At 32.0% G+C, this 25,253-nt stretch overlaps 4 protein-coding genes across 5 annotated transcripts; 1 reads left to right on the top strand and 3 right to left on the bottom strand.

The window, feature by feature from the left end:
* Window positions 1–3,233: 3,233 nt before the first annotated feature.
* LOC110723829 (tropinone reductase homolog At1g07440-like) lies at window positions 3,234–5,054 on the bottom strand. The gene is made up of 5 exons (XM_021903217.1): window positions 4,768–5,054; window positions 4,311–4,518; window positions 3,987–4,203; window positions 3,786–3,889; window positions 3,234–3,660 (listed from the first exon to the last, which is right to left on the bottom strand). Exons 1-5 carry the CDS (start codon window positions 4,860–4,862, stop codon window positions 3,460–3,462), a joined length of 825 nt encoding a protein of 274 aa, XP_021758909.1. The 5' UTR covers window positions 4,863–5,054; the 3' UTR covers window positions 3,234–3,459.
* A 5,400-nt stretch (window positions 5,055–10,454) lies between these two features.
* On the bottom strand, window positions 10,455–12,902 carry LOC110723830 (tropinone reductase homolog At5g06060-like). The gene is made up of 5 exons (XM_021903218.1): window positions 12,598–12,902; window positions 12,005–12,212; window positions 11,601–11,817; window positions 11,297–11,403; window positions 10,455–10,777 (listed from the first exon to the last, which is right to left on the bottom strand). The coding sequence occupies exons 1-5, from the start codon at window positions 12,687–12,689 to the stop codon at window positions 10,589–10,591; spliced, it is 813 nt and encodes a 270-aa protein (XP_021758910.1). The 5' UTR covers window positions 12,690–12,902; the 3' UTR covers window positions 10,455–10,588.
* Window positions 12,903–13,747: 845 nt separating this feature from the next.
* Window positions 13,748–17,752, bottom strand: LOC110723576. Its single transcript, XM_021902924.1, has 3 exons — window positions 17,252–17,752; window positions 16,362–16,423; window positions 13,748–14,858 (listed from the first exon to the last, which is right to left on the bottom strand). The coding sequence occupies exon 3, from the start codon at window positions 14,846–14,848 to the stop codon at window positions 14,279–14,281; it is 570 nt and encodes a 189-aa protein (XP_021758616.1). The 5' UTR covers window positions 14,849–14,858; window positions 16,362–16,423; window positions 17,252–17,752; the 3' UTR covers window positions 13,748–14,278.
* Window positions 17,753–20,802: 3,050 nt separating this feature from the next.
* On the top strand, window positions 20,803–24,485 carry LOC110723828. Of its 2 annotated transcripts, none has more exons than XM_021903216.1 (3): window positions 20,803–21,027; window positions 22,441–23,531; window positions 23,831–24,485. In XM_021903216.1, the coding sequence occupies exons 2-3, from the start codon at window positions 22,482–22,484 to the stop codon at window positions 23,906–23,908; spliced, it is 1,128 nt and encodes a 375-aa protein (XP_021758908.1). In that variant the 5' UTR covers window positions 20,803–21,027; window positions 22,441–22,481; the 3' UTR covers window positions 23,909–24,485. The 2 variants fall into 2 exon arrangements, with proteins under 2 accessions (XP_021758908.1, XP_021758906.1); XM_021903214.1 differs by having other exon boundaries at window positions 20,804–21,027; window positions 22,452–23,531.
* The last annotated feature ends 768 nt before the right edge of the window (window positions 24,486–25,253 follow it).

Here is a 25,253-nt window from a genome sequence, read left to right as displayed (position 1 = left end):
CATTTTTAAAATCAGTTCTGTGTAAGGTTGTTGAAATTATGGTGGGAAGGTAAATTTATTTTGCCGTCTAGTATGATTTATACGAGTAAAAGATAATATCAAGATTTTTTTTTTTTTTTTTTTTTTTTGGAAACGATGTAGATGTTTTTTTGACAGACCTTTTGAAATTTTCTTTAAAAAAAAAAAATAATCTTTTGATTATAAAATCAAGAAGATTATCTCTACGTGATTTTGTTTCCTAATTTAAGGATATGTTTATGTTAGCTAATTAATTAATATCCTAAAATAATGTTGCCCTCTTACGTTTGATTAAATTTGTTTCGTAGTTTAAGTATGATATGTGAACAACTAAAAAGTTGTATAAATTTGCAATTTGTTTTATGAAGAAGCCATAACAAAATTACAAATTACAGATAGTAATCGTAAATTCCCAAGTTTGTGTGCTCTATTAGGTTGTTAATCAGCAATGAATCAAAAAGAGTTTGACGAATCATGGCCTCTCTCTCTTGAGGAAACACAAACACCTTGGCTTCTGTATACCCATGAGGCCATGACTAGGGGTGTTCATAAATCGGTCCGGACCGAAAAAATGGACCGGACCACCCCGGACCGAACCCGGACCGGACCAGACCGAATTAATCGGTCCGGTCTTCGGGTCTTGATATTCATTTTTTCGGTCTTCGGTTCGATCCGGTCCAAAACCCTATAAAAATCGGTAAATCGGTTTTGGACCGAACCGATTTTTTTATAAAAAAATATGTGTGAAACCTTAAATAACGTTTAAAATTATCCTTAATAAGCTTAGAATACTTTAACTTTATAAGTTTTTTTGCACTAAACATAAAAAAAAAAACGCAAAAATGACGTTACAATATCGTTTTTTCCAATTTTTTTTTTGTGTTTTCCTTGACTTTATTAAAAATTAATATTCTTTTTAAAAAAATTCTTAAATCGGTCCAAAACGGTCCGGTTCGGATTTTGGACCGATTCTTTCGATCTGGTCTGGGTTCGGTCCTAACTTAATCGGTCCGGTCTTCGGTTCTTAAAATTTTAATTTTCGGTCTTCGGTCTTATCCGGGTTGGTCTGGTCTTGGACCGATAAACAGTCCTACCCATGACCATGATGATGATAGTGACTCTAGTGAGTGAACAACTCCAGGTTTTTTACTCGCCCGGTGACTCAAAATCGTACATGAAAAGTATCCCTGAATTGTGCCACAAGGACGCAATTGCTTTTTTTCATGGCTGGTTAATTCTATGCGATCAGGAGGACAGATGCATCTATTCTTTATTCAACATTACCACTTTACAGACCACAAGTCTTCCGCGATTACCAACTGATGATGTACCTGCTGGAGGGTTGTCTGAGTGCTTACTAACATCATCCCCTGCTGATGATAATTATTGTATGTTTTTATTATCCTTTGATAGTGATAGCCTGTTGTTTTTCTGCCGGCCATGGGCTGATACGTGTGATTGGGTCGTACAAAGTGTTGAGCTTGAAGATGGGTATCAAACCTGGTTACTCTTAATGGGGTTATATATGGTCGTTCATATGTAGAAGATCCCGTGAGCAATGATATATTCTATATAGTCGATGAATTGAACAAGCTGACCATACGACCCTTGCAAATTGGTGAACCGAAAATAGAATCAGAGACGGTAAATGAATTTTATCATACCTATTTGCTCGAATCTTGTGGCTGTATTTACTATGCAAAGATACTTTATCGTTTTATTAATAAATATCATGAAATAAACAACATTGTCGCTATCAGGGCATGGGAGCTGAATTTAGAGGAAAACAATTGGATGGAGTTGAAGAGTTTGAATGGCAGAGATTTTTTATTGAATCCTCGTGGTAGTACTTGGTGTTGGGGTAATAATGCTAAAGTTGGTGGTATTCATGAGAATTGCCTTTGCTTTCCTTTTCAAGTTCATTAGAAGATGACCCAAATATTATAGTTTCAGTCAACCTAGTTGATCAAACTTGGACCGTTGTTTCTCCCTCCCCAAACTTGGTAAGCCCTGATGAGTACTATGATAATCCTGTTTGGGTCGTCATGCCAAGGTTACAACTCAAGAACATTCCAAATCCGAACCAACAACAAATTCAAATCGAACACGAAGATGACAATATTAATGAAGAAGCACAAGAGGAGGACATTAGTTGTTGGTTTGATAAGCTGCCATTAGATATGATACAATCGCTTCCAAACTATATGCATTTGTTTGAGTATTGGAAATTTCGCGCTAGTTGTAAGATGTTTCATGCAGCACTCCCTGAACCTCTATGGCGAACCAACAATGAGTTTCCCTTATTCTTGTTCTTTAAGAATGAAGTTGGATTGTGTAAGTTGATGGACCCGTGTCGAAATGATGTTATATGCTCCAGCACCCTAGTTCCATTCTCTCAAGAGTTGGGTTGTAATTGATGATATAGGAAATTATATTTTCTTTATTAGCAAGACATCGTGTTGTTCAATAGTACCAAGTGATCCTACGATGAGAAACAGGATCTACCTTTCGAAGATAGAAGGGAAAAATATTGTGTTCTACTCTCTAGACACTAAGATGTATCACATTCTAGGGAGTGGGGATTCTAGGACGGATTTGTATGGTACGAACCAACCGTTGATGTGTTGCTGGGTTTAGCTAGCTGCGTTATGCTTATTAATTTTATGTACTTTTATTGATATTTTATAAATTTTATATTATGTTTATAATTATTTATTTTCTACAAAGGATTTTGATGTTTTTATAATCATTAGTTGTATTTTCGAAAATATATTAGCTTCATATTTTACAAGGTAATTAAGATAGATATGTGGTGGGTTACATTACAAATTTGTGATTCTGAGAGAAGCCATACCTAATTTCTCGTAAACAAAATTTGTGAAGAGTAAATGAATAGAAAACTGGTGTAGTTTTGAACTCACTAAGAACCATTGAATTATTTTTGGCTCTAAGTTTTATCTTGCATAACCTGAATTTATATCGATAAGCACCATATTACTCCTATTAAACACTAAAGTGCTCTAAATCATATTGTAATTAGCACTCTAGCAGATTTACATGGCTTAAGATCGAACACTTCCATTGAGGAAAAAGGCGATTTTTTCGCAGGCTAGTATATCACAATGTTTGTGATACTAGCTAGCCTGCAAAAAAACTAATCCGAAGATTAGCAACTTTGTTGCAGGCTAGTATCACAATGTTTGTGATCAAACGAGTTAAGTACAATTGTATTTGATCAAGTATTTCAAGATGTAGTATAATTATTACAAATAGATACAAATGCTTATGACAATTATCAGACTACAAGTACATTATTACAGTGAAAAGTTCAACTCAAGCATAGAATTTCGTCTATTCACAGTAACATTGCTGCTGTGGCAAATTAGTTCTCGAGGACAAAGGAAACAACCTTCCAACCATAAAAACAGAAATTCTAACTTTTTAATTTTCTGTCAGCGGAATTGGTATGAAGGCATTAACAGTAAAACCACCATCAGCCGTTATAGTTTGTCCAGTTATATAAGAGGCTGCAGGCAGACAAAGAAACGCGACTACTGGTGAAATTTCCTCTGGTTCACCCACACGTCCTAGAGCAATTCGAGACTTGACTGCCTTCAAATACTCCTTATGGTTTCTAAGTTCCTGCCAATTACCACAACTAAATATGTTAATAATGTGCAACATATCTTAACATAATGCGTAGGTATGTACAGAAAAAGTTGTCACGTTTCCTAAATTTTGTGTTACTTCGGAAATGAAATTAGTACCTCAGTCAAAGCAGACCAAATCACTCCAGGTGCAACAGAATTAACCCTGATATTGTCTTTTGCCCATTCACATGCCAAATTCTTTGCTAGTTGGTTAATTGCTCCTGTAAAATGATGAACAAATGTAACTGAAATTGCTATATAAATGAACAATATAATAATCCTTGAAAAGTCGAGTAACAAAGCTGAAAAGCTTTGTACCTTTTGCTGCCCCATAAACAGATCCAATATCAAATGCCATGGTACTAGCCATTGACGAAATGAACACAATGTTGCCTTGTCCTGAGGCCTTAAAGTGTGGATATGCAAGTTGAGATAAATGGTAAGCTGACTCGAAATTCGTTGCCATTGTATTCGTGTAATACTCTGGCGTTGTATCCACAGTTTCAATTCTCTTACAACCACCAGCATTATTCACCTGAACCCAAAACTCATATATAAATCTCGAGTACCACTCCTAAGACTTTATCGAATAACAAATAAGTTATTTGTTGTACACATGCTTAATGTGATTATATTGCTTACGAGAATGTCCAATTTTCCATTAAAATTGGAGTTTACAGTCTCCATTAGCTTCACTCTTTCGGGTCGAGAAGAAACATCACAAACTGAGCCGGTTACCGGAAAACCCTTTGCCTTCCAAGCTAACAAGCAAGCATCAAGATCAGCTTCATTCCTAGCACATGTATGTACAATTGCTCCTAGTCCTACAAGCTCCTCTACAATAGCATGCCTGCATAGTGCATATACATAAATATAAACTTGAATTACTTAAGAAAATTGATACTCCGTATTTCATTACTCAGTTTTCTATTATTGTAAACCGGGTCAATACAAGATTAATTGTACCAAATCAGCACCCGTTAATATATGTAAAATATAATCAGCATATTATTATTATTCGACGATAATGAAATACTATGAAAAATTACATAAAATATAGCACGAGTAGTTTATATACAATTATTTACTTGGTACATACCCGATGCCTCTAGTACCACCCGTGACAAGAGCGGTCTTTCCTTGGAGTGACCATCGCTTGTTATTGCCATTAGTATTTGCACTAATTACCTCCATTTTTTAATTCTTCAACTTGATTATAGAAAATGATTATTAAAAAAAACACACACTCACACACACAAAACTACAATTAAGGAAGTTGATTTTTGAAAGTGCTTTCCAAAAAAAAAATGATCATTTGAAAGTAAGCTTTATTTTTGGGTTATATTGGACTTATAGGGTAGGAGACCGAATGCCTAACAGTTTTTTATTTTTTATGGGAACAACCACGTGTCAATTTTACATCCAAACACAAAACCACAAAGGTAGTGAGTACCATAGTACCATACGCAATGAAAATTTGACATGAATGGCCACGGCTTTGCATGGACGTAACGTAATGTTGTATTTTTGGACAATTACATGTTTTTATTTTTGTAAGGTTAGAAGAAGACCACTTGTGAATCAGTGCCTCACAATCTCACACAGATTAAGTCAGCGTAATTTCGCAAGTCAATGCTTGAGAGTAGAAAAAATAAGAAAATCTCCCTATTTCTAAGTAATTGTAGTTGAAGAGAGTGAAAGCTCTTTAGCTCAAAGTCACAAGCTAAGGTCGATTCCCATCAATTCCACCAAACTTGCTTAGTTATTTTGGACATTTAGATATGGTCCATAATAGAGGCTATAGAGCTAATCAAGAGTAGATCGACAAGGCTACCAACGGTCTTCCTCTACCACATGTCATTTATACATTTAACCTCTCTATGAGGTGGGAACTGAGTTGGTTTTGTGTAGGTGAGAGAAACCAAATTAATTAGCAGCAATTAATTTATTAATAAGTCATTAATGTTGCATTACAATTACAAAGCTACCAAATCAGAGGAGTAAACAAACTATTCATGGTCAAAGTTTAAGAGACGAATTAAAATTAATACGGAGTAATAATTTGCTTTTAATTAAAATAAAATATAATACTTCATAATAACACAAATTTAATAAGAGCTCACATAACTATATTATTTCTAGTTTTTTTTTTTTTTTTTTAAGAATAAATTATTTCTAGTTGATTATTGAGAATATATGGTTAAAGTTTTTTTTATTTATTTATAATGGGGCCAAAAAAAAAAAAAGAAGAAGAAGAAGAAGAGAGAGAGAGAGAGAATAGAAGGAATAACGTTAAGTTGTATCACAATAAAATTCATAAATAATGTTTAGTTGTTGTAAGTTGTAACAACTAACAAGTTTATTGTATTCATTCTCTTATATGGAGTGTTTATTCTTAAATGAGTTTAGGACAACTATACAATAACTCAATTTAAGTTTTTGCAATATTCATCTATTACCTATTTATCTTTGATCATATACATGTATATTTGTATTAATATGATTACAAACTCAAATGTTATCATGTAAAATGTAAATGTTGTTAAATTAGTATTAATGTATATCATCCTAATATCAACTTTTTAAAAATTTTAATGAGGTAAATCTTCACATGTAAAATTGTCAAACTTATACATTAACATATGTGTTAAGTGAAACTGTGTCAATTATTCAAAAACAAAAAGAATAAAATAAATAAGTAATACATAAAATAAAATTTATAATTTTTCACCTCATCATCTTTTTAAATCTACAAACACTATATTATAAAGATTGGCTAATTTGAATTTTTGCAATTGTTGTTTTTATTACTCTATGTTAATATATTTTATGTCTCATAATTCACCATCCAAATTAAATTTTAACTATCAACACTACTTAAAAAAACAAAAATGAATAAATAAATATTACAGAGTAAGTAAGATTACATAAAAGTACATATAACTTTTGTAAGATGTCCCTCTTATGTCATTTTACTACTTAAATATCTATCGGCTAATAGATGTTTAATAAACATTTTAAAATTAAATAGCTAATACAATCAAGGAACTAGTCAAACACTTTAATTTGTAATATTAATTACCCCCGTTTTATATAATTTGCAACAATTTGACATAAAGTGTAAGTAGAATATATATGTCTAATCGTTGCAAATCATATGAAATAGAGGTAGGACAATCTAGTCATAAAAGTTTAGCATTACACTGTATAATTACCTAGCTTTCAATTTTCAGCTAAGATCACAAGGTAGTGCCTACATTAAGGGTCTGTTCACATTTACTTAATTTCAGTTCAGTTCAGTTCAGTTCAGCTCCAATCAGTTCAGTTCAGTTCAGCTCTAATCAATTCAGTTCAGCTCTTAATTTCCCTCTCTCATAAAATATTCATTTTAGCTCATTTCAGTTCAGTTCAGTTCCAATTAGTTCAGTTCAGTTCAGCTCAGTTCAGTAAATGTGAACAGACCCTAAATATCAAATTACTATTATTAACAATTCTGATATTGATATCTTAAAATTTCTTTATTTACAAATAACTTTAAAATCCGAATTTGCTCGCGTATTATCTAGTTTTAATAATTATATCAAAATTTTGAACACCTTTATATCAAATTTCTACAAAATTATCTCTTTTTTTTTTTTCAAAATACCATTAAGTGACATGTCTAAAATATTATTATACTTGTATTGAATTTCCAATCACACACATACAAAATGTTCAAAACCTTATATCTAAATCCCAAAAATAAGTTATTGTTCAATAACTTATTTCAATAACTCCGTACTAAATATAGGTAATTGGTAGAAAACCATTGACAGTGGCTCCACCATCAACAAATATAGTTTGGCCAGTGATGTAAGAAGATGCTGACATGCATAGGAATGCCACCAGACCCGACACTTCCTGGGGCTCTCCTACACGTCCCATAGCTGTTCGGAAATTGATAACCTCCACACACTCCTTATTACTAAGAATCTGTCAAATATAATTCAATCATACAAAGTTATTATAACTTATCAGTCTCTAAAATTTCGAGCCATTATTATACTTTCTCCGTTAATGGTTAATTGCAACAAAGAGGTATTATTTGTGAGATATAAAATATTCCTTTATTGCAATTAACTATTAACGGAGGAAGTATAATATATGCATCATTTATATAGGGACCGAGGGAGTATAACAAATTAACAATGGTAAATTAAAAAGATTTAATGACGGACATTACCCCTTGTGTCAAAGGTGTGTTGATGTACCCAGGAGCAACAGAATTAGCCCTAATGTTGTCTTTGGCCCATTCACATGCCAAATTTTTGGCTAATTGATTCATTGCCCCTACAAATAAAATTTTTGTAAACAAGGTATAAAAATTAAGATATTTTTAAATCTTCAGTCACACTTTTGTGCTGAAAATTTTTATTATACTAGTACATTACTTTGTAAATAGTGATATACAAAGTATTTTGTTTAAACAAAACTCAAAAAGATGGACGGAAATTTTGCAAAAAATCACCTTTTATAAGCAATTTTTTGCAAGAAACCACCTTATAAATTTTTTTTTGCAATGACACATCTTAATCAATTTTTTTTTTTTTGCAAATCAATACCTTTATGTCGAAAAATGAGGTTTGACCCCATTTTCCGGCATTGACTACCCCAATCTACCCACGAAACCACCTCTCTCCCACCCTCACCCACGAAACCACCTCCCTCCTAAGCCCCAGCAACAAAACCACTCTTTCATGGCGTTGACCACCATAAACACACCCCTTTTACTGTATTTTGCTTCTACTATTCCACCATGTATAGGTAGACAATTACAGGTGAATTTATGTGTCCCGGCTCCTATCCTTAAACATAATTTAATTTCACCCACTTACTGACTAATTATAATTAAGAGTGTATATATGTAGTACTTGCTTCTTTATCGAATCTTGTGGACATAACAATTTTATACTAATGGTGTTAGCTCTACATATCTAGTGGCATTTTTGTAAATAAATAAAAAAACTTTTGTCAAATGTAGACCCTAATAATGTTAATTTATTTACAGAAACGCCATGATGACTGAGATTTTATATTGATTTATTTACGAAATTACTACTAGATAAACGTTTTTTTGTTCATCATGAAGTTGAACCGGAGCTCCCTCGATGCCAAATTGCCAATCATGCAACTGTAGGAGAAGTAGAAGTAGAGACGACAATAACATTCTCAAAAACAGTGAAAATGTTGTAACCAATTTAAGATACACTACAAAAAGAAAATGTGACCGTTAATTCGATTTGGAGTTTTTTTTTTTTTTTTTTAATTCACAATATCTACCATTTTTTTTTTTTTTGACGGGACAATATCTACCATTGATAAGTCCATTTGTGTTTTTTTTTTTTTTAATCATTGTTTTTTTTGTAAAGAAATAGGAAAGGTAAACAAAGTTTATATACTCCGTAGCCTTCTTTCAATATTATTATAATCTAAACTAGCCTTCATTCAATATTATACAGTAATTTAAACTTATCAAATAATTTTTTTTTAATTACTATCTACAAAATAAAGGGTCTATCCAGTAAATTGCTACATGGTTGGTTTTTCAGTTGACATGGAATTATGGACCATATGGTGAGATTGAACAATCGTGCCGACCCCACTCATACCTATCTCTCCGACTTTTGATTTTTTTATTATTATTACAAGTTAAGAGGTACACGCTATACATTTTATTTATTTTTCGGTTTTGTTATTCATAGCCCTAAGGGCTAAAAACTAGCAAATTCCTCCAATTAATGGTATATATCTTATTCCAATGGAATCTATGACAAACTTAATATTAATAATTAGACCATCATTCAATTCTCATTAAATTGTATTTATTAAAATATTATTTCCTACCCACTTATTAGTTATACACATTATTTTAGGAAATAAAATAAGTTCATTGTACTGTAATTCTGTAAATCATCTTGAAAGCAATTTTTTTTTATAAAGGGAAAAATAAAAAAAAAGAGCACACGATTATTTAAACGACTTTGATTTCATTGGAATTGGTCTAAGTATGACAATCATAATATTACAAATTCGTCCTTGAACAATTTCTTGTACAACATTATCAATCTAAAATTTTCAAAAGTAAAAAGATTAACTACATGATTTAAGAAATTTTACAATTAAAATAGTAAAATATATTTCAAGAAGTTAGTAGACAATATCAGCAAGTCAATTTAGGCGCCAAGCATTAGTTTCATGGGGAATTAACATATTTGTGTGGGTATGTGCTATTTATTGATTTGTTTTTTTTTTTTTTTATTATTCCCCATAAATATTAAACATGTACACTATTATTTTTATTGAAAATATAAGAGAATCTAGACATGTATTAATGGTTATACATAGCCCTTAGGGCTATGTTTAACATTTGCCTTTTACTTATTTATTTATTTGAATAATGGTTTATGTTTATGGGTAGTTAAGATAGGATAATTTTTTTTTAATAAAAAAATATTTTTTAATTGTGGGTAAATAATGTAATTTTTAAAAAATAGAAGGGCATTTTAGAAAAAGCAAAATTTATCGACGAAGAAGTGTTTCTCTTTATATAGTACTATAGATTATTTTTATGCTTATTTTTTTTTGTTGTTTAGAGAGTCACAAGGGTGGTGGTGTTGAGAATCGATCCTGACATCTAATGAAATTGGGAAAAAAAACTCTAACCACTTGAGTTATTCCTCACTCTCTTTTATGCATATAATTATTAGTGCGCACTAATTAATAGGGATAAAATTAGAACATCAAAAATTATAGAAAGGATAAATGTGTCCAATATTCATGATATAAACTGAGTATAAATTTCAATCATTACACATAAAAAACAAAAAATGTAACAAATAAAAAGGAACGGAGGGAATAATATAACACGAGTATTAATTATCCTAGTTTACAATTGGTAGAAAACCATTGACAGTAATTCCACCATCAACAAATATAGTTTGGCCAGTAATGTAGGAAGATGCTGGCATGCAAAGGAAAGCTACTAATCCTGACACTTCCTGAGGCTCTCCTTCACGTCCAAGAGCTGTTCGTGACTTGATATCCTCCAAATTCTCCTTTTTACTGAGTAACTGTCAATATAAAGAGTAGGATCAAATTAGTAGAACGCAGGACTCGAATTTGGCTGTCTTATCCGACACGATGATAGGTCTCGTGTGGTGTCGAAGTGTGGGAAGATATATCCGACATGCCACACCTGAATACCTGATGTACAATAAGGTGTCGAAGTAACATAGCAAAGTACATTGTTTTGGAACATTAGGAAAAATGGTAAAGAGACCTAATTTATTTAGACGGATCAAAAGTTTATTAGTTTTATGCTTACATGTATATAATGTGTTAAATTTTGAACTATTTACATTTTAATAGATGATATGTAACGTTAATTCAGCGTAGAATTTTTAAGAACTTATAGCACGATTCTATGTATGTTGACTACACAAGTATTTTGAAAAAATGGATTACAAATTTACAAGCATACATATGGCTAATTATATAATTAGGGATGTAGGGAATAATTCATTGTAAAGGGGTGATTTGTAAAGTATATGACCAATTAAATAGATAATTAAGTGAGTAAAGAATATTACCACATCTGCCAAAGGTGTCCTAATGTACCCAGGAGCAACAGAATTCACCCTAATATTGTCTTTGGCCCATTCACATGCCAAATTTTTGGCTAGTTGGTTTAATGCCCCTACAAAATAATTAAACAAATTTCTTTTACAAAAATCATAATAATTCATTATTCTAAAATTTTCTTTAGTCTCATTATATGCTATAAACATTTTTTTTTTGTAAAAAGAATAAATAATTCATATAATGATATAAATACGAAGTATTAAAACTCAAAAAGCAGGACAATACATAAGATATTGTTCCGTTAGAGTGTACCTTTTGCAGCTCCATAAGCGGAGCCAACATTGATGCCAAAGAAACTAGCAATTGATGAAAGGAATATAATGTTGCCTCCCCCTGAGGCCTTTAACATAGGATAAGCAAGTTGAGAAAGATGATATGCTGAATCAAAGTTAAGGGCCATTACATATGAGAAATCCTCACTTGTGTAATCAATTGTTTCTTTCATTCTGCAACCACCAACATTGTTTACCTGAAATTCAACAACTAATGTAGCTTAATTCCCAAGAGTAAAGTTATATTAATTGATTCTTGATCTGTTATTTTTATGGTATACAAATGATTAAATTGACAAAGGCGACTCTTCTATAGTTATCAAAGGATCGAACTCAGGTCACTCCTGGGGGAGATGGAGGGAAAATTTCTGAACTCAAACTTACAAGTATGTCCAATTTTCCACCAAAGATGGTATTGATAGTCTCCATAAGCTTCTCTCTTTGAGGTTGAGAAGAAACATCACAGATTGAGCCACTCACTTGAAGACCTTTAGTCTTCCAATCAACCAAACAAGCATCGAGCTCTTCTTCATTGCGAGCGCATGTATAAACACATGCTCCTAGTTCCGCAAGTTCCTCTACAATTGCATGCCTGTTTATAACTCAATAGTCAATAATATATGTATCATAAATTCACAATACTAGACAAAAGAATAAAAAATTCCCATTGAACAAAATTTCATGAAAAAACACATAATATATATATCCTAAAACTAAGAAACCATTATAAATGAAAAAATAAAAAAAATAAAAAAAAAAAAAAAAAAAAAAAAAAAAAAACTGTGAAAGTTCAATTATACAATGATTTTAAGGACACAATTTTAACAGATGTTCGTGACAAGAACATACTAATATATGCTAATCTAGATTAGTTAATAAAGTATTTGAAGAATTAAATTGTGATGACCTAATTTGTAATCAATAAATAAATAAAATAAAATAAAAGGCACAAAAGAGTTGCAAATGGTATAGTATACCCAATGCCTTTGGTACCACCGGTGACAAGAACATTCATCCCTTGAAGTGACCATCGTTTGTTACTTCCATTACTATTTGCCTTTGCTTCCATTTTCTTTCTTTATAGAAGTCTATGCATTAATTAATAGATTGGTATTTTTTGTATTTGAAAATTTGCTTAAAACAATCATTTATAGACTAATATTGGTAGTAAAGTGGTCTCACTCTCCTCGGATTGATGTTCCAAATGGGACAAACGAAAAATAACGGATGAACAAATAAATGTGTTTTGTGGACTAGCAATTTTCTAGAAAAGGTGTGTGCTCTTTTAGATTGCTAATCTCTTTATCTGATTAAAATTGTCACCAAGTATTTTTGGCTTGTCTTGTTTGATAATCTTTCAAATTTGATGACTCTACCACTCAAAGCTCAATCATATACATCACTGTCTCGTTGATTGTTATCAATCTTATGGTGGTTAGCTCTTTGTTATTATTGGTGAACTCGGCCCTATCCCAAGGAGTTAGGACAATGCAAAATCTTCACGCTCACTTGTATAAATCAATATTTTTTATTTAAATATAGGCCCACAATTGTTGATATAATGATACATCACAAAATGCTATAGTAATTAGACATTTTTTGTATGTTTATTGTTATTCACATACGGTGTATATCATACTCTACAAAAAAAAGTGAAGAATCCTAAATTAATCTCTAAGATATCACATGAACATTTTGGTAAATATATCAACAATTTTATCCAATCATCGACACTATGGACTCACTTATTTAAGAAAATATCATAGGATAAACATTTTTTTTTTTCTAGAAAAACAAAAATTTTGCACATTTGTTAAAAAATTATGCACATCAAATTTGAGTCAAATTTTTTTTGTACATTTAGTTTAAAATATATGCACATTCAGCATTATACACAAAAAATCTTCTCATTCTAATGAACTTCTCATTTGACCAAATATATCTCTCGGTATCTTGGTTATTAACTTAATTAATATGGTATCATATACTATTATCCTGTGAATTTAGTGTGAATGTCTCAGTGATATGTTAGCTTTTAAGACTCTTAAATATTAAGCTTTCAACATATTCTATGTATTCTCAATACTAAACCTGGTTATTAGGCGGGTCGGGTCAAGATCGGTGCGGGTCGATTACGGGTCAGGGTCAAAGAGGGTCACATTTTATAGGGTCAATATAGGGTCGGGCCAATGAGGGTCGCAGGTCAATAATGAGGGGGCCTATAAAATATCAATTAAAATAAATATTGGACAAAGTCATTATTAAATACATATGAATACAAATTAATCTATATAATTATTTTTACATTATGTATTTTCTTTATCAACTAAATTGGAAAAACATGTTGGCCCTATATTGACCCTATCTAATAAGGAACCTGTCCATTAAAAGCCCTATAAGCTTGGCCCTGACCCTATTATCATTGGGGTACCCTGTCTAATAACCACCTCTACTCAATACAATTGCTTCAAAAGAAATTATATATATATTCTCAATACAAATTATCTCTAAGAAGTTATTCTCAGATCAAGCTCACACTAATGCAGCTTCATTTCAATTAGGTTATTCGAGTTCCTTCTCAGCATCTCCTGGATCAGCCTAAAAGTTCCTCCTCTTCACTGCCCATATCTCCATGGCCCTCGCCGCCCCCGGACATCATCACATCACATCATCATCATCCCAATCACCCCAGGATGTGTTCCATTCTAACGACGACATTGCCTTAGGTCCCCCCTTATCCTCCTCCCTGCCAACTTTCTTCTTCCCTTTGCACACCTTCTCCCACTCCAATCTCTTTTTTGCAATCATCCACTTACAATACATCTTACTTCGTCTTTCTCTCCTAACAATATCTACCATTCTCTCCCTATAAGTTTGCTTCTCTTGCTCTGAAAACCTTGAATAATACTTGTCATAATCATTGTTAGAAGGGTCAACTAAACCATCTTCTCGTAGCACCCTATACCACGCCATTCCCCATTCATCAACCCCAGCTATCAAGTTATTCGTTAGCCATTCGTGTTCAGGAGCAACCACCTCAACGTTTGGGAATGGAATCTCATCCATGGACTCGTCACTGGGAACGTCACAATGGTAACACAACGCGTCATCATCGGAAACTGTTCCAATCAATTTCCTAATCTCATAAAACGGATCATCCTTTTGCTTTTGCTTTTGCTTTTGCCTTCTCTTTCTCTGTTCTTTTTTAGAATTGGCTCGCCGCCCCATTATCAATTCTCTAACAAAAAGATCAACCATCGAGTTAATAATAGTACCAAATATTTGGATAGGAAGAGCTTATTAATGTAAAAATATTCAATTCATAGCCAGAAATAAGCAAAGAATATTGATATAACAATTAATAATAACAATTATGTAAATATTCACTTATTATAACTACAAAATTAAAGAAGTAGGTCAAGGTAGTATTATTGAAACAACAATTTTTAGAAAAAAATTATAAGAAACATCCTAACTAAATTATCCCAACTCTAAATTATCCACCAATAATCCTGTATAATAGTTTTACTTTTCTTTCTTCAACAGATAAGAAAAAGAAAAGGAGACAAAGATTATGTAACATTGAAGGTTATGGGCAGAACTAACATTAGTCCTAATATAGGAGCAGTCAAATCTCATAATGTTCAAAACTTCAATTATCAACTTATTGCATGTATGTATAATATATTGAAAGATTGAATGACTTTACTTGCATACATAAATAACATATTCAAACTTGGTAAACAGATAAAGTAGGCTTAATCACCCATTTTCAGCTACACAAGGTTTGCTAAATACCTCAAATTCACTACCTAAAAAACGTCGTCACTAGGATGGGGGGACTTGCAGTACAAAGGATTGTCCACTACAATGTAGAATAAACAGTTGGTTTATTTTTAACCAAAACTATGAGATGATGTTAGATTAGAAGTTAATGGAATAAGTCAAGAAGCATGAGTTATGATCAGGTACGTACTGTATGAATGCAGTAAGAAGAACGGCATATCCACATTAACCAATTCATATATTATTGCAAACCTTATAAACCCAACTCATAATATATTGCAAAAAAAATCACCTACAAACTCCAATTACTCCATGTACCCAACTCCTATTTTCTCAAAAAACATCCATTAAAATCACAACAACAACCACAACAAAAAAATCCATGTCGAAAAAAAACAATTGATATTCTCAAGATGTGCACCAATCCAGAGATTTATTGCTTATTCATCTTGCACTTTATGTGATTTACAAGCTTAGACTTGGTGATGACTCGTATGAAAAACATTATAATAAATCAAATATCAAGCAATCCAAGTTTTCAATTCAATTCTTGATTTATTAATGACAAGCAATATTTATTCACCAAATCCTTAAGTGCCTCGGTGTATAAACACCTTAAGTGCATAAGACACCCCAAATCCTTAACCTCGTCTTGTAAGACTTTAATTCTTCATTTACTCATTCTATCTCAATAATCATGACGAGTAATAAAATAATTCATTCCACATATACCTTTGCCTCTAAACTCATCTTGCAAATTAACACATGAATAATACTAACAAGATAAATTAATACACATCCTCATACTTGAATCAAAACCATCCATCAAATCAGGCATTAATCACAATTAATACCATACAATTTCAACCAATCCACAAGTTTCTAACATGATTCTAAGTTTTCCAAATCCTTAAACATGCTCCTAAATTAAAGGTTTTTGTATCCTTGTACGTACCTTTAGTAATCGAATTGGTATGCCACTTTACTAACTAGAAATCACCTTCCATAAAGTCCTCCCTATACCAAACAATAAGATCTCAATCAATACCCAAGCAATCAAATTTACAGCAATATATAATAACTTACTTTAAAACCTTCAAAATCCAATTAAACAACAATTTAAAACCTTCCCTTTAATAAAAATCAAAAGCTTGTATATAGTTCATTAAGTTTTCTTCATAAAAACCTTAAAATACACGTTTATACATGAAATTACAGCAAGTTTAGACCTTTATAAAAATCTGTAAATTAACTTTGCATAAAATCTTGGAATTATAGTAATCTTTGAAATTATCTACATTATAGATTAAGTTAGTAAACTTTAAACCCAAAAATACACCAATTAAATGTAATTAGACTATTAGAGGCTTCAAAAATGTGAACAATAATCTGAAAATTTATTCTTGAGATTAGAATTTAAAATTCAAGGCTTTATAATCATAAAATACGCACAATCATTGTTTTATGAGATTAGAAACATAAAAACATGAAATTAATACAAAACATAAAATTGAAACTTTAATAAATATGAAACTTTATTTATAATCAAAATAATTATGCATAAACATAATTTAGACATAGTATGATTAGGTAACTTAATCAACACGATTCAAACCCTAAAATCATGAAAAATCAAGGTTTTAAGCCCTAATCTTCTTAGCTAAATAAATCTGAAATTTTATTTCATATTTTAAACATAATAAAACTTATAAAGTTATAATCTTTTATAATTCATATACATAATCAAACCATAATAATAACAATTTAATAACAAAATTTGACAAAGATTGAAACTTGATCTAAATAACAAAAGAGAAAATGAAAGGAGAGAGAGAAGGGGCGGACTGGTGTTGTACGGTGGTGGTGGAGGGAGGTGCGGCAGCAGGGACGCCGGTGGTAGTGGCGGCTGAGCAGCGGCAGCAGGTTCGAATTTATTTTTTATTTTTATTTTTTCTCTTCTGGTTTGTGAATAGCAAGGAGAGGAGGAAAGCAAGGAGAGGAAATTGATGTGAATTAGGGATTGATTTCCAAAATTAAGTGGATTGGGCTTTGATGGAAGTTTAACCTCTCTTTATTTATTTTTGGGCTACTAACACCATTGATAAAGTATGTTGGTGTATAGAATAAGAGAAATTAAATTAGATTAGTGGTTATTGATTTAATAAAGTTTAAATAAAGTTTGCGTAAAAAAATTATTTAATGAAATCAAAATACAATGTCGATGTTTTGTTTTTTAATTTCTGAATGTAAGGTGGAAAACAAAAAAAAAGGAGCCTAAGAGGAGCCTCACTGCTCTAACAGAGTAATAGTCACTCCATTACCAATGCGCCAAACTTATACATTTGATTATTTACCTCACAAAAATTTCTTATAACCCTTTAATTAGCAGAAGTGAGGTACAATAATTTTTTGAAATTGTATACTTTTTTTTTGTAGCCATTTGGTTCATTCGATTAATGATTTATTATCACTTCGATGTTTTCTTACTATCATTTGTGATTTATCTAGATGGAAGTGTTATATTCAAATCAGACAACTATCCTCAATTAAAAGCTACGCTAATAATGTTGCTTGAATTGTTATGAGTATTAATAATGTGTATTGAAAGAGGAGATGTATTAATAATCTATACTTAGTATTTAAAAACTCAAACCACAATAATTCATATGCCACATGTCCTCACAACTTATTCGTATGCCACATGTCCTCACAACTCACTCATATGCAAATATTACTTCCCTTACCTTTTCAATATTAAAAAAATTAAATTAAAAATATTACATAATGTTAAAGCCTTTGTGCATTCCGTAACTTGTACATTTAAGTAAGAAAATGAAGTGTTTAATTTCTACCATGATAGAATAAAGTTGAATTAACTATTACATAAACATATGAATTATAATAAAAATAGTCTTTTTATCTCTTAAACTTAAAATATAGCTTAAACTAATATGTTCATTTCATATTCTACAATATTCATGTATATATACTTAACTAAATTAATTATTCTTTCACAATTCCACTCACTTTTAAAAAAAAAAAAAAAAAAAAAAAGTTTTCACAAGCATTTACCTCAAAAGTCATGTAACAATAGCTTCGTAGTTTCAACTATTGAAAAGCATACATTTATATAAAAATAACCTATATTATAACCCGTGCATTGAACGGGCCAAAATGCTAGTGTTGTTTGAATTGTTATGAGTACTAATAATGTTGTTTGAACATAACGTGTTCAAAGAGGAGATGTATTTTACATGTCATAAGACTCATAGCTTTCTCATAGACGGATATTAAATCTAAAATATCTATTGTCTGGTTCGAGCATCTCAAAACCATATGACAATAATATAGTGGACACAACTTTCTTATTTCTTTAATGTGGGATACACTTCCCAACACTTTCTACACTCTTTAATGTGGGACAATACACCACTCAGTCACTCACAAATGAGTTTTCTTATGGGCTCAACACTCCCCCTCACATGTGAGTTGTCCATAATATTGGCCCAAATCATAACACAACTCAACTTAGTTATGATACCATGATAAACGGACCTGGGTCACACCCGACACAACTGCCCACTTTATACGACCAAGGAAGTTCCACCTAAAACCATATGGCATTAAGTGGAATAGCCCCTTAGCCTTATAAAGTGAACATAACTTTCTTATTTTTTCAATGTAGGATACACTTCCCAACACTTTCTACACTCTTCAATGTAAGACAACACACCACTCACACGTGGGTTTTCTCATGGGCTCAACATACAAATATACAATCCTCCATATTTAGTTATTTGCACCATACACAAACACAAATTTAAATACTATCAAGATTATTTAATCGAGTTTAAAAAAGGTAATAATTAATCAATCTTATCAAAAAAAAAAAAAAAAGTATACACTACTCCCTTTGTCCATAATTGTTTGCTCCACTTTCCTTTTTAAGGTGTCCCCAAAAGATTGTCCCATACTACTTTTGGCATGTTTTCCCACTTGCACTCTCTCTATCTCTCTCCTCATTGATATTTGTGTCAACCCATGTGCACCATTTTTTGCCCAAAGCCTTAATAAAGTAGATTTATAATTTGGGGCAAACAATTGGGGACAGAGGGAGTAATAAATAAAAAATTAAATAAAAATTAAATAATTATATAAATATATATATACTAATTACTTCGTATTATAATTTATCATAAACTCTAGTCTAAATACTCTCTCCGTCCCCAAAAGTTTGACCTTAATAGCCAAATTTTAGCCTCAAAATGATCATCCCATTTGCATTATAATACCCATCAATTTGCAACAATATTTGTGCAAAATTAGCTTCACTATATAATTTTTTTTCATGTACTTTTATTACTAAATCTCTCTAGTTTTTTACAAACCCTATGTAAATTTTATCTTTCTAATATATTTTTAATTCTTTATATTTAACTTTCTTTATACCCGTGAAATCAGCCTAAAAGGGTCGTTATTTCGGAAACGGAGGGAGTATTAAATTTTGTAATAAATGTTTTCCAAAAGATATAGTAATATATAAATGACAAATATACATTAACCAATGTAAAAGTTAAGAGTTATATGTACAACTTTTTTGAATGGAATATGTTTTTCTTAAAAAATTAATGCTATATGTAGCTTTTAGGGCTATGAGCTTATGAATAAGCATTTAAGATCTTTCCTAACTTGGTACTCCCTTCGTCCCTTAATACAATGCCTCTTTCTCTTTATTATGTGAGGAATAAATGCTCAAAAGAGGCATTGTATTAAGGGACGGAGGGAGTACTAATTTAGGGGTAATGCTATATATAATTCTTAGGGTTACATATAAGCATTAAATATATATATTCTTGAAAAAAAAGGTATAAAATTAGGAATTCATGACAAAAACACATGCAAATCAGTGTAATTAGTGTGTTTTTGTCATGATTTCCGAAATTTAAACAATTTTCTAGAGTATTTTTAATGTTTATATCTAGCCCTTAGGGCTTTGCATAAAATTTTTCTTAATTTCCGTTCAAAAAAACATTTTTTTTAATTTAGACATGTATGACAAAATCACACGCAAATCAATATAATTAATAATGTATTTTCATTTATTTATTTTTAACGAGTATTTTTTTTTATTTTAACTTCTTATACGTAGTATATATAGCCCTATAGCATTTTCCTTCTTAAAATATTAAAGTCCTCATAAAAAAAACAAGAAATATTATATTGCAAGTATTAAGAAACGGCTTCCTTTCCCAAAAAAAAAAAAAAATACTCCCTCCATTTTAAATTATATTCCTACTTCTAGTGTATGTAATTTAGGAACCGAGTGGTATTATGAAATGGATTATTAATTAAAAGGAAAAAAAAAATGGAGTAATAGAATTAAACAAAAGTTAATTGAGAATGAATTTTAACCGTTGATATTATCGAAATTTGACTATTGAAAATGTATACGTGCCACTAATCTTGTTTCTATGTTTTCAATTTTTGTTTAGTACTTTTAAGCTTTTCACTTTTATTACACTGCACCTCACTCTCTCTCCTCCATTGAAGCGTATTCTTCCCACTTCTCCATTGAAGCATGTATCAGGCTTCCTCTCCTCCATTGAAATTCAACTTCTGAGGTAAAGATTTTATCTTTTTTTTATTATTATTATTATTTAATTTCGTTGAATTTCAATTAATTTCATAATCTAGGGTTTATGTTAATCTAATTGTCAGTATATTCAAATTAGGGTTCTTCTGAGATGAATTATTGAACTATTTCTCATAATTAACTGAAGTTATGAAAAATTAGAACTTGCAATTTTGTTGATATTTTTAAGCAAGAAGAATTATGTGTGATTATTGATGCTTAATTTGATAAATAAGTCCAATTTTATTGCTATTGTGTTGCTGGCTTTTGTATATCACCCTTCTATGTTCCCCTCTTGCCCTTGCTTAAAGACAGTTCAAATAACTGTTTCCTGTTTTTTATAAAAATATTCTTTCTTGTTTTGGCAAGATTTGAATTTTCTATATTACCCGATTTCGATTACGGGTTTATGGGCGTATTCGGCAAAATTAGCTATTGCTATTCTAATAGTGAATAATGGGTTAATGTTAGTTGTTAGAGATTAGCTATTAAGGTAGTTGGTTTTTTAAAATAAGTGATCAATTCAACTAGTTTTGGTTGTAGAATAATTAGTGTATTGTGGAAGTTGACATGTTTCAATATGTTACACAGCTTACACTACCTAGCTATATGAACTCGAATTGCTATTGAGAAAAGTTATTTTAAGTCGAACTAATTTGATGCTGGTTATTGTAGTTAGTTTGGGGGTGATACCCAATTTCTGGGATCACAGACTGTATTGCATTTGCCCTTTGCGACTTTCTCTACACCAAAACAAAAAATAAACTTGAATTGCTACCGTAGTTTGGTACTTATGGTAGACTTTTGATTGAATGATAATGCGAATTGTTATCCTCTTGGTTTCCCATGTTGATGCGGTGGAATCAAAACCAAGCATAATTTGAAAAATGAACCTTTTTGGGTACTTTTCTAGAGGAAAAGGTAACCTGGGTGGGTTGGGTCCCATGTTTAGGGTATTAAAGGGTTGATGAGGAATAATAGTGATCAAATAAGGAATAAAACAAAAGGTAGGTATAACTCTAAAAAATGCCTTGCCAAAAGTTACTCTAAAAACCAGATGTGGAAGAAGGTGAATGCTAAGAAAAATAGAGGGAGTATTTGAGAAGTTTATGCCAAACGCAGACTGTATTAGGGAGTCTTAAGGTTCCTTTATCTATATTATTAGAATGTACCATAGGATGAATACGTTTGAGTGTTTGACCTTTACCATGAAGAGTTATGAGCATCTAGTTTTTCATGTATTAATCCTCGTGTTAAAGTACTTTCAATGTTATGTTAGGATGCAGTTATATTTCAAAAGAGTTCCTGAAGTGGAGAAAACAGCATTACTTATTTTCAGATAATTTAATAAGGGCATAACACATGTTTGTCTTAAGCTGCCTTTAGCTTGACATGATTTCAGATGTATTGCAGGTGAAATTTCATTGTTTTTGGCTGTTATATATGGAGATAAATCAAGTTAATCAACCACAGCAGATGAGCGGCTCTGTCCCGCTGTCAGATGCTTCTGTGAAGAGAAAGCGAGGTCGTCCTCGAAAAGAAAGAAGTGAAAATCCTGGAAAAACCCATCTACCGCGTAAAAGGGATCAAAACCAAAATCATGGTGAAGGTGCCCCTGTGCCCCCAGGATTTGAAGAAGTAGATGGGAATCGAAAACCACCGTCAGCTGATACAGTTAGGAGCAATAAAGAAGATTCAGTGATTGGCCAAATAGTTACAGGTGTGATTGAGGCAGTATTTGATGCTGGATATTTGTTGTCAGTTCGTGTTGGTGATTCTGACACAAGTCTGAGAGGTATTGTATTCAAGCCAGGACATTATGTTCCTGTTTCAGCTGAAAATGATGTGGCCCCTAGTTTGCAAATGATCAGAAGGAATGAGGTTCCTTTTCCATCAAGGAACCAAGGTCACAAGCGTCGGGGGAGAGAGAGAAGTAACCACCATGCTGCATATCCATCAAATGGTTCACCTACTTCTAATCAATTGGCTAGGGTTCGAGCTACACAAATGTCTATTGTGGCAGCGCAACCTACCCACCCAGTGGGAGAAAGAGGCACTGTGGTACCAGTGATTCTGCAACCAGTGAGCTTGTCAAATGGTGCAACTCCTGTGGTTGAAGCACCTCCCATTGCTTCTCAACCTGCTCATTTGGCAGCCTTGAAAAGCAGGTTGCCTCCTTTGACCCAGGAGGCAACACCCAAAGGATCTCAGACAGATAGTGGTTCTGCTTCGCAACCAATTGATGACCATGTCGATGCTGCTAAGAGAGTACAAGGGTCACCTGAGTCTGCAGAAACTCAAAACAATAGTGGACAGTCAAACAAAGTGTTGCCAGATACTCCGGGGCTTACCCCAGAACAAGTCCAGGACTTGAGTAAGCCCCTGTTGGTTAAGCCCCTACAAGCCATTCGCTCAGAGCCCCCAGATCAATCTGCATCTATACCCCCCACTTTTCCTGAGAGAAGAGCAGGCAAGATGACAGAACTGCTAATGGTGAGTGAAAGTCAAAAACTTTAATTCTCATCGTGTAAGAGTTTTTTTTATGTCAATTTTCAATTTTTATGCAACCTTTATATAAGTTTTCTTTTCTTTTTTCTTTTTTTTTTTTTTTTTAACTTTTAATTTTTATATACTACCTTTAAAAAGGATTTCTTAGAGTTTTACTGGGCTTACTAGCTGGATGATTGTTTTAGGTTTGACCTTTGAAATACTTCTTACTATGTTACTGAAAGTATTAATTTCATTTTATACAAATCGCTAACTGAACATAACTGCTCTGCTGCTTTGCAAAGGCTGTACAGCAAGAAAACTTGATGGAGAGGCAAATTTCTGATGGTCAACATCAAGACTTCAAGAGCCCGGGAAACTGAACTGAGCAAACGAAAGAACTTGGAAAATCATTCTTCAGAATGGATGAAAATTTTGCTCAAAGATCATATCTTCCCGAAGTCTCCATGTTTGGGTATCTTGTACAGGAAGACCAATTGAATCTCTAACTACCTTCTGATTGGTTAAGACAGTATGTCATAGAGCAGCTATGAAAGAAATTTCATCTAGACTGGGCATTTTTCCAAGCTGCTCAAGCTGCAGTATTCTGTTCAAGGCAAAGGGCAAGGTGGTTGTGCTTAGCTTGCATGGGGTTCGAGTTTTTCAATCATTGTATGTTTTTTGAAAGAACTGTATGAATATGTTTATGAAAAGCTCCATCGTAATACTGTTGTGGTTAGTTTCAAGTTACACATGAATTGTTTAGTGTGGTATGTTGGACTCGTCGATTATGGATGGGATCTTTTTAGACTTCAAGTAAGATCCAATTCCAGACAGGCAGATGGGGAGGCCCCAACACTTTAAAAGTAATTAGTGCATTTTAAATTATGGGTGAAGCTCAATGGGCTTTTGTATTCATTTTAAAGGCTTAAATCTTCAAAAAGTCTTTCGTTTCTAGGCTAACTTATTAGTACTTGCTTGCTAAATTTACTCCATAATGATCTGCCAGGCTTCAGGTTCTCTCTCCTGTAATACTGATGTTGATTCGGTGAATTTAAAGGTTTGCGATGGTGAATAATACGTAGTATTAGCCATATGGTGGTTGATGTGGCTTAGTATTTGGTGATGGCTTTGGTGAGGCAATGGTGGTTATGGCTGGTGGTTGATGGCAGTCAAAGGCAGTGAGACACTGAACAATGGCAATTTGTTTGACTGCCTTAAAATTTCAGTTACCTGATCCAACATTTCAAATATGCTGCAAAATTAATACTCGTACTACGTAAATTATGTGATCCAGAAAAAAAAAAAGAAAAGAAAAAAAAAAAGATGATTTTCAAGTCTGATAGATTGCATTATTTTTGAAAATTATGTGATTCGATTCAAAATTCCATGGTCAAACCCAAATATCCAATAATGTCATCCGGATTAGATACATATTGCATTTTTTCCAATCGGATATGTCCTAGAGACCGAGAGTACAATAACATACATTAGTACAGAGAAATAAAATATAATTTCATACCTATATTTTGCACTTAAAAAAATGAAGAAAGTATTTGGAAAAATGTCTCAAACTCGATATTGTATGAAGTTAAGTGAATATTAGTTCAAAAATTCCCTCAAAAAAAATACTTCCTCCGTCCTTAAATTACATTTCTCTTTAGAAATTTATACGGGAATTAAAGAGGAAAAAATGAGACAAATAACAATAATTAGATAATGCAATGG

This window comes from Chenopodium quinoa, unplaced genomic scaffold (assembly GCF_001683475.1).
Source record: "Chenopodium quinoa cultivar QQ74 unplaced genomic scaffold, ASM168347v1, whole genome shotgun sequence".
Classification (NCBI taxonomy): Eukaryota; Viridiplantae; Streptophyta; class Magnoliopsida; order Caryophyllales; family Amaranthaceae; genus Chenopodium; species Chenopodium quinoa.
Note: the sequence above shows the minus strand (reverse complement) of the source record. Positions and strands in the feature narration are given on the sequence as shown.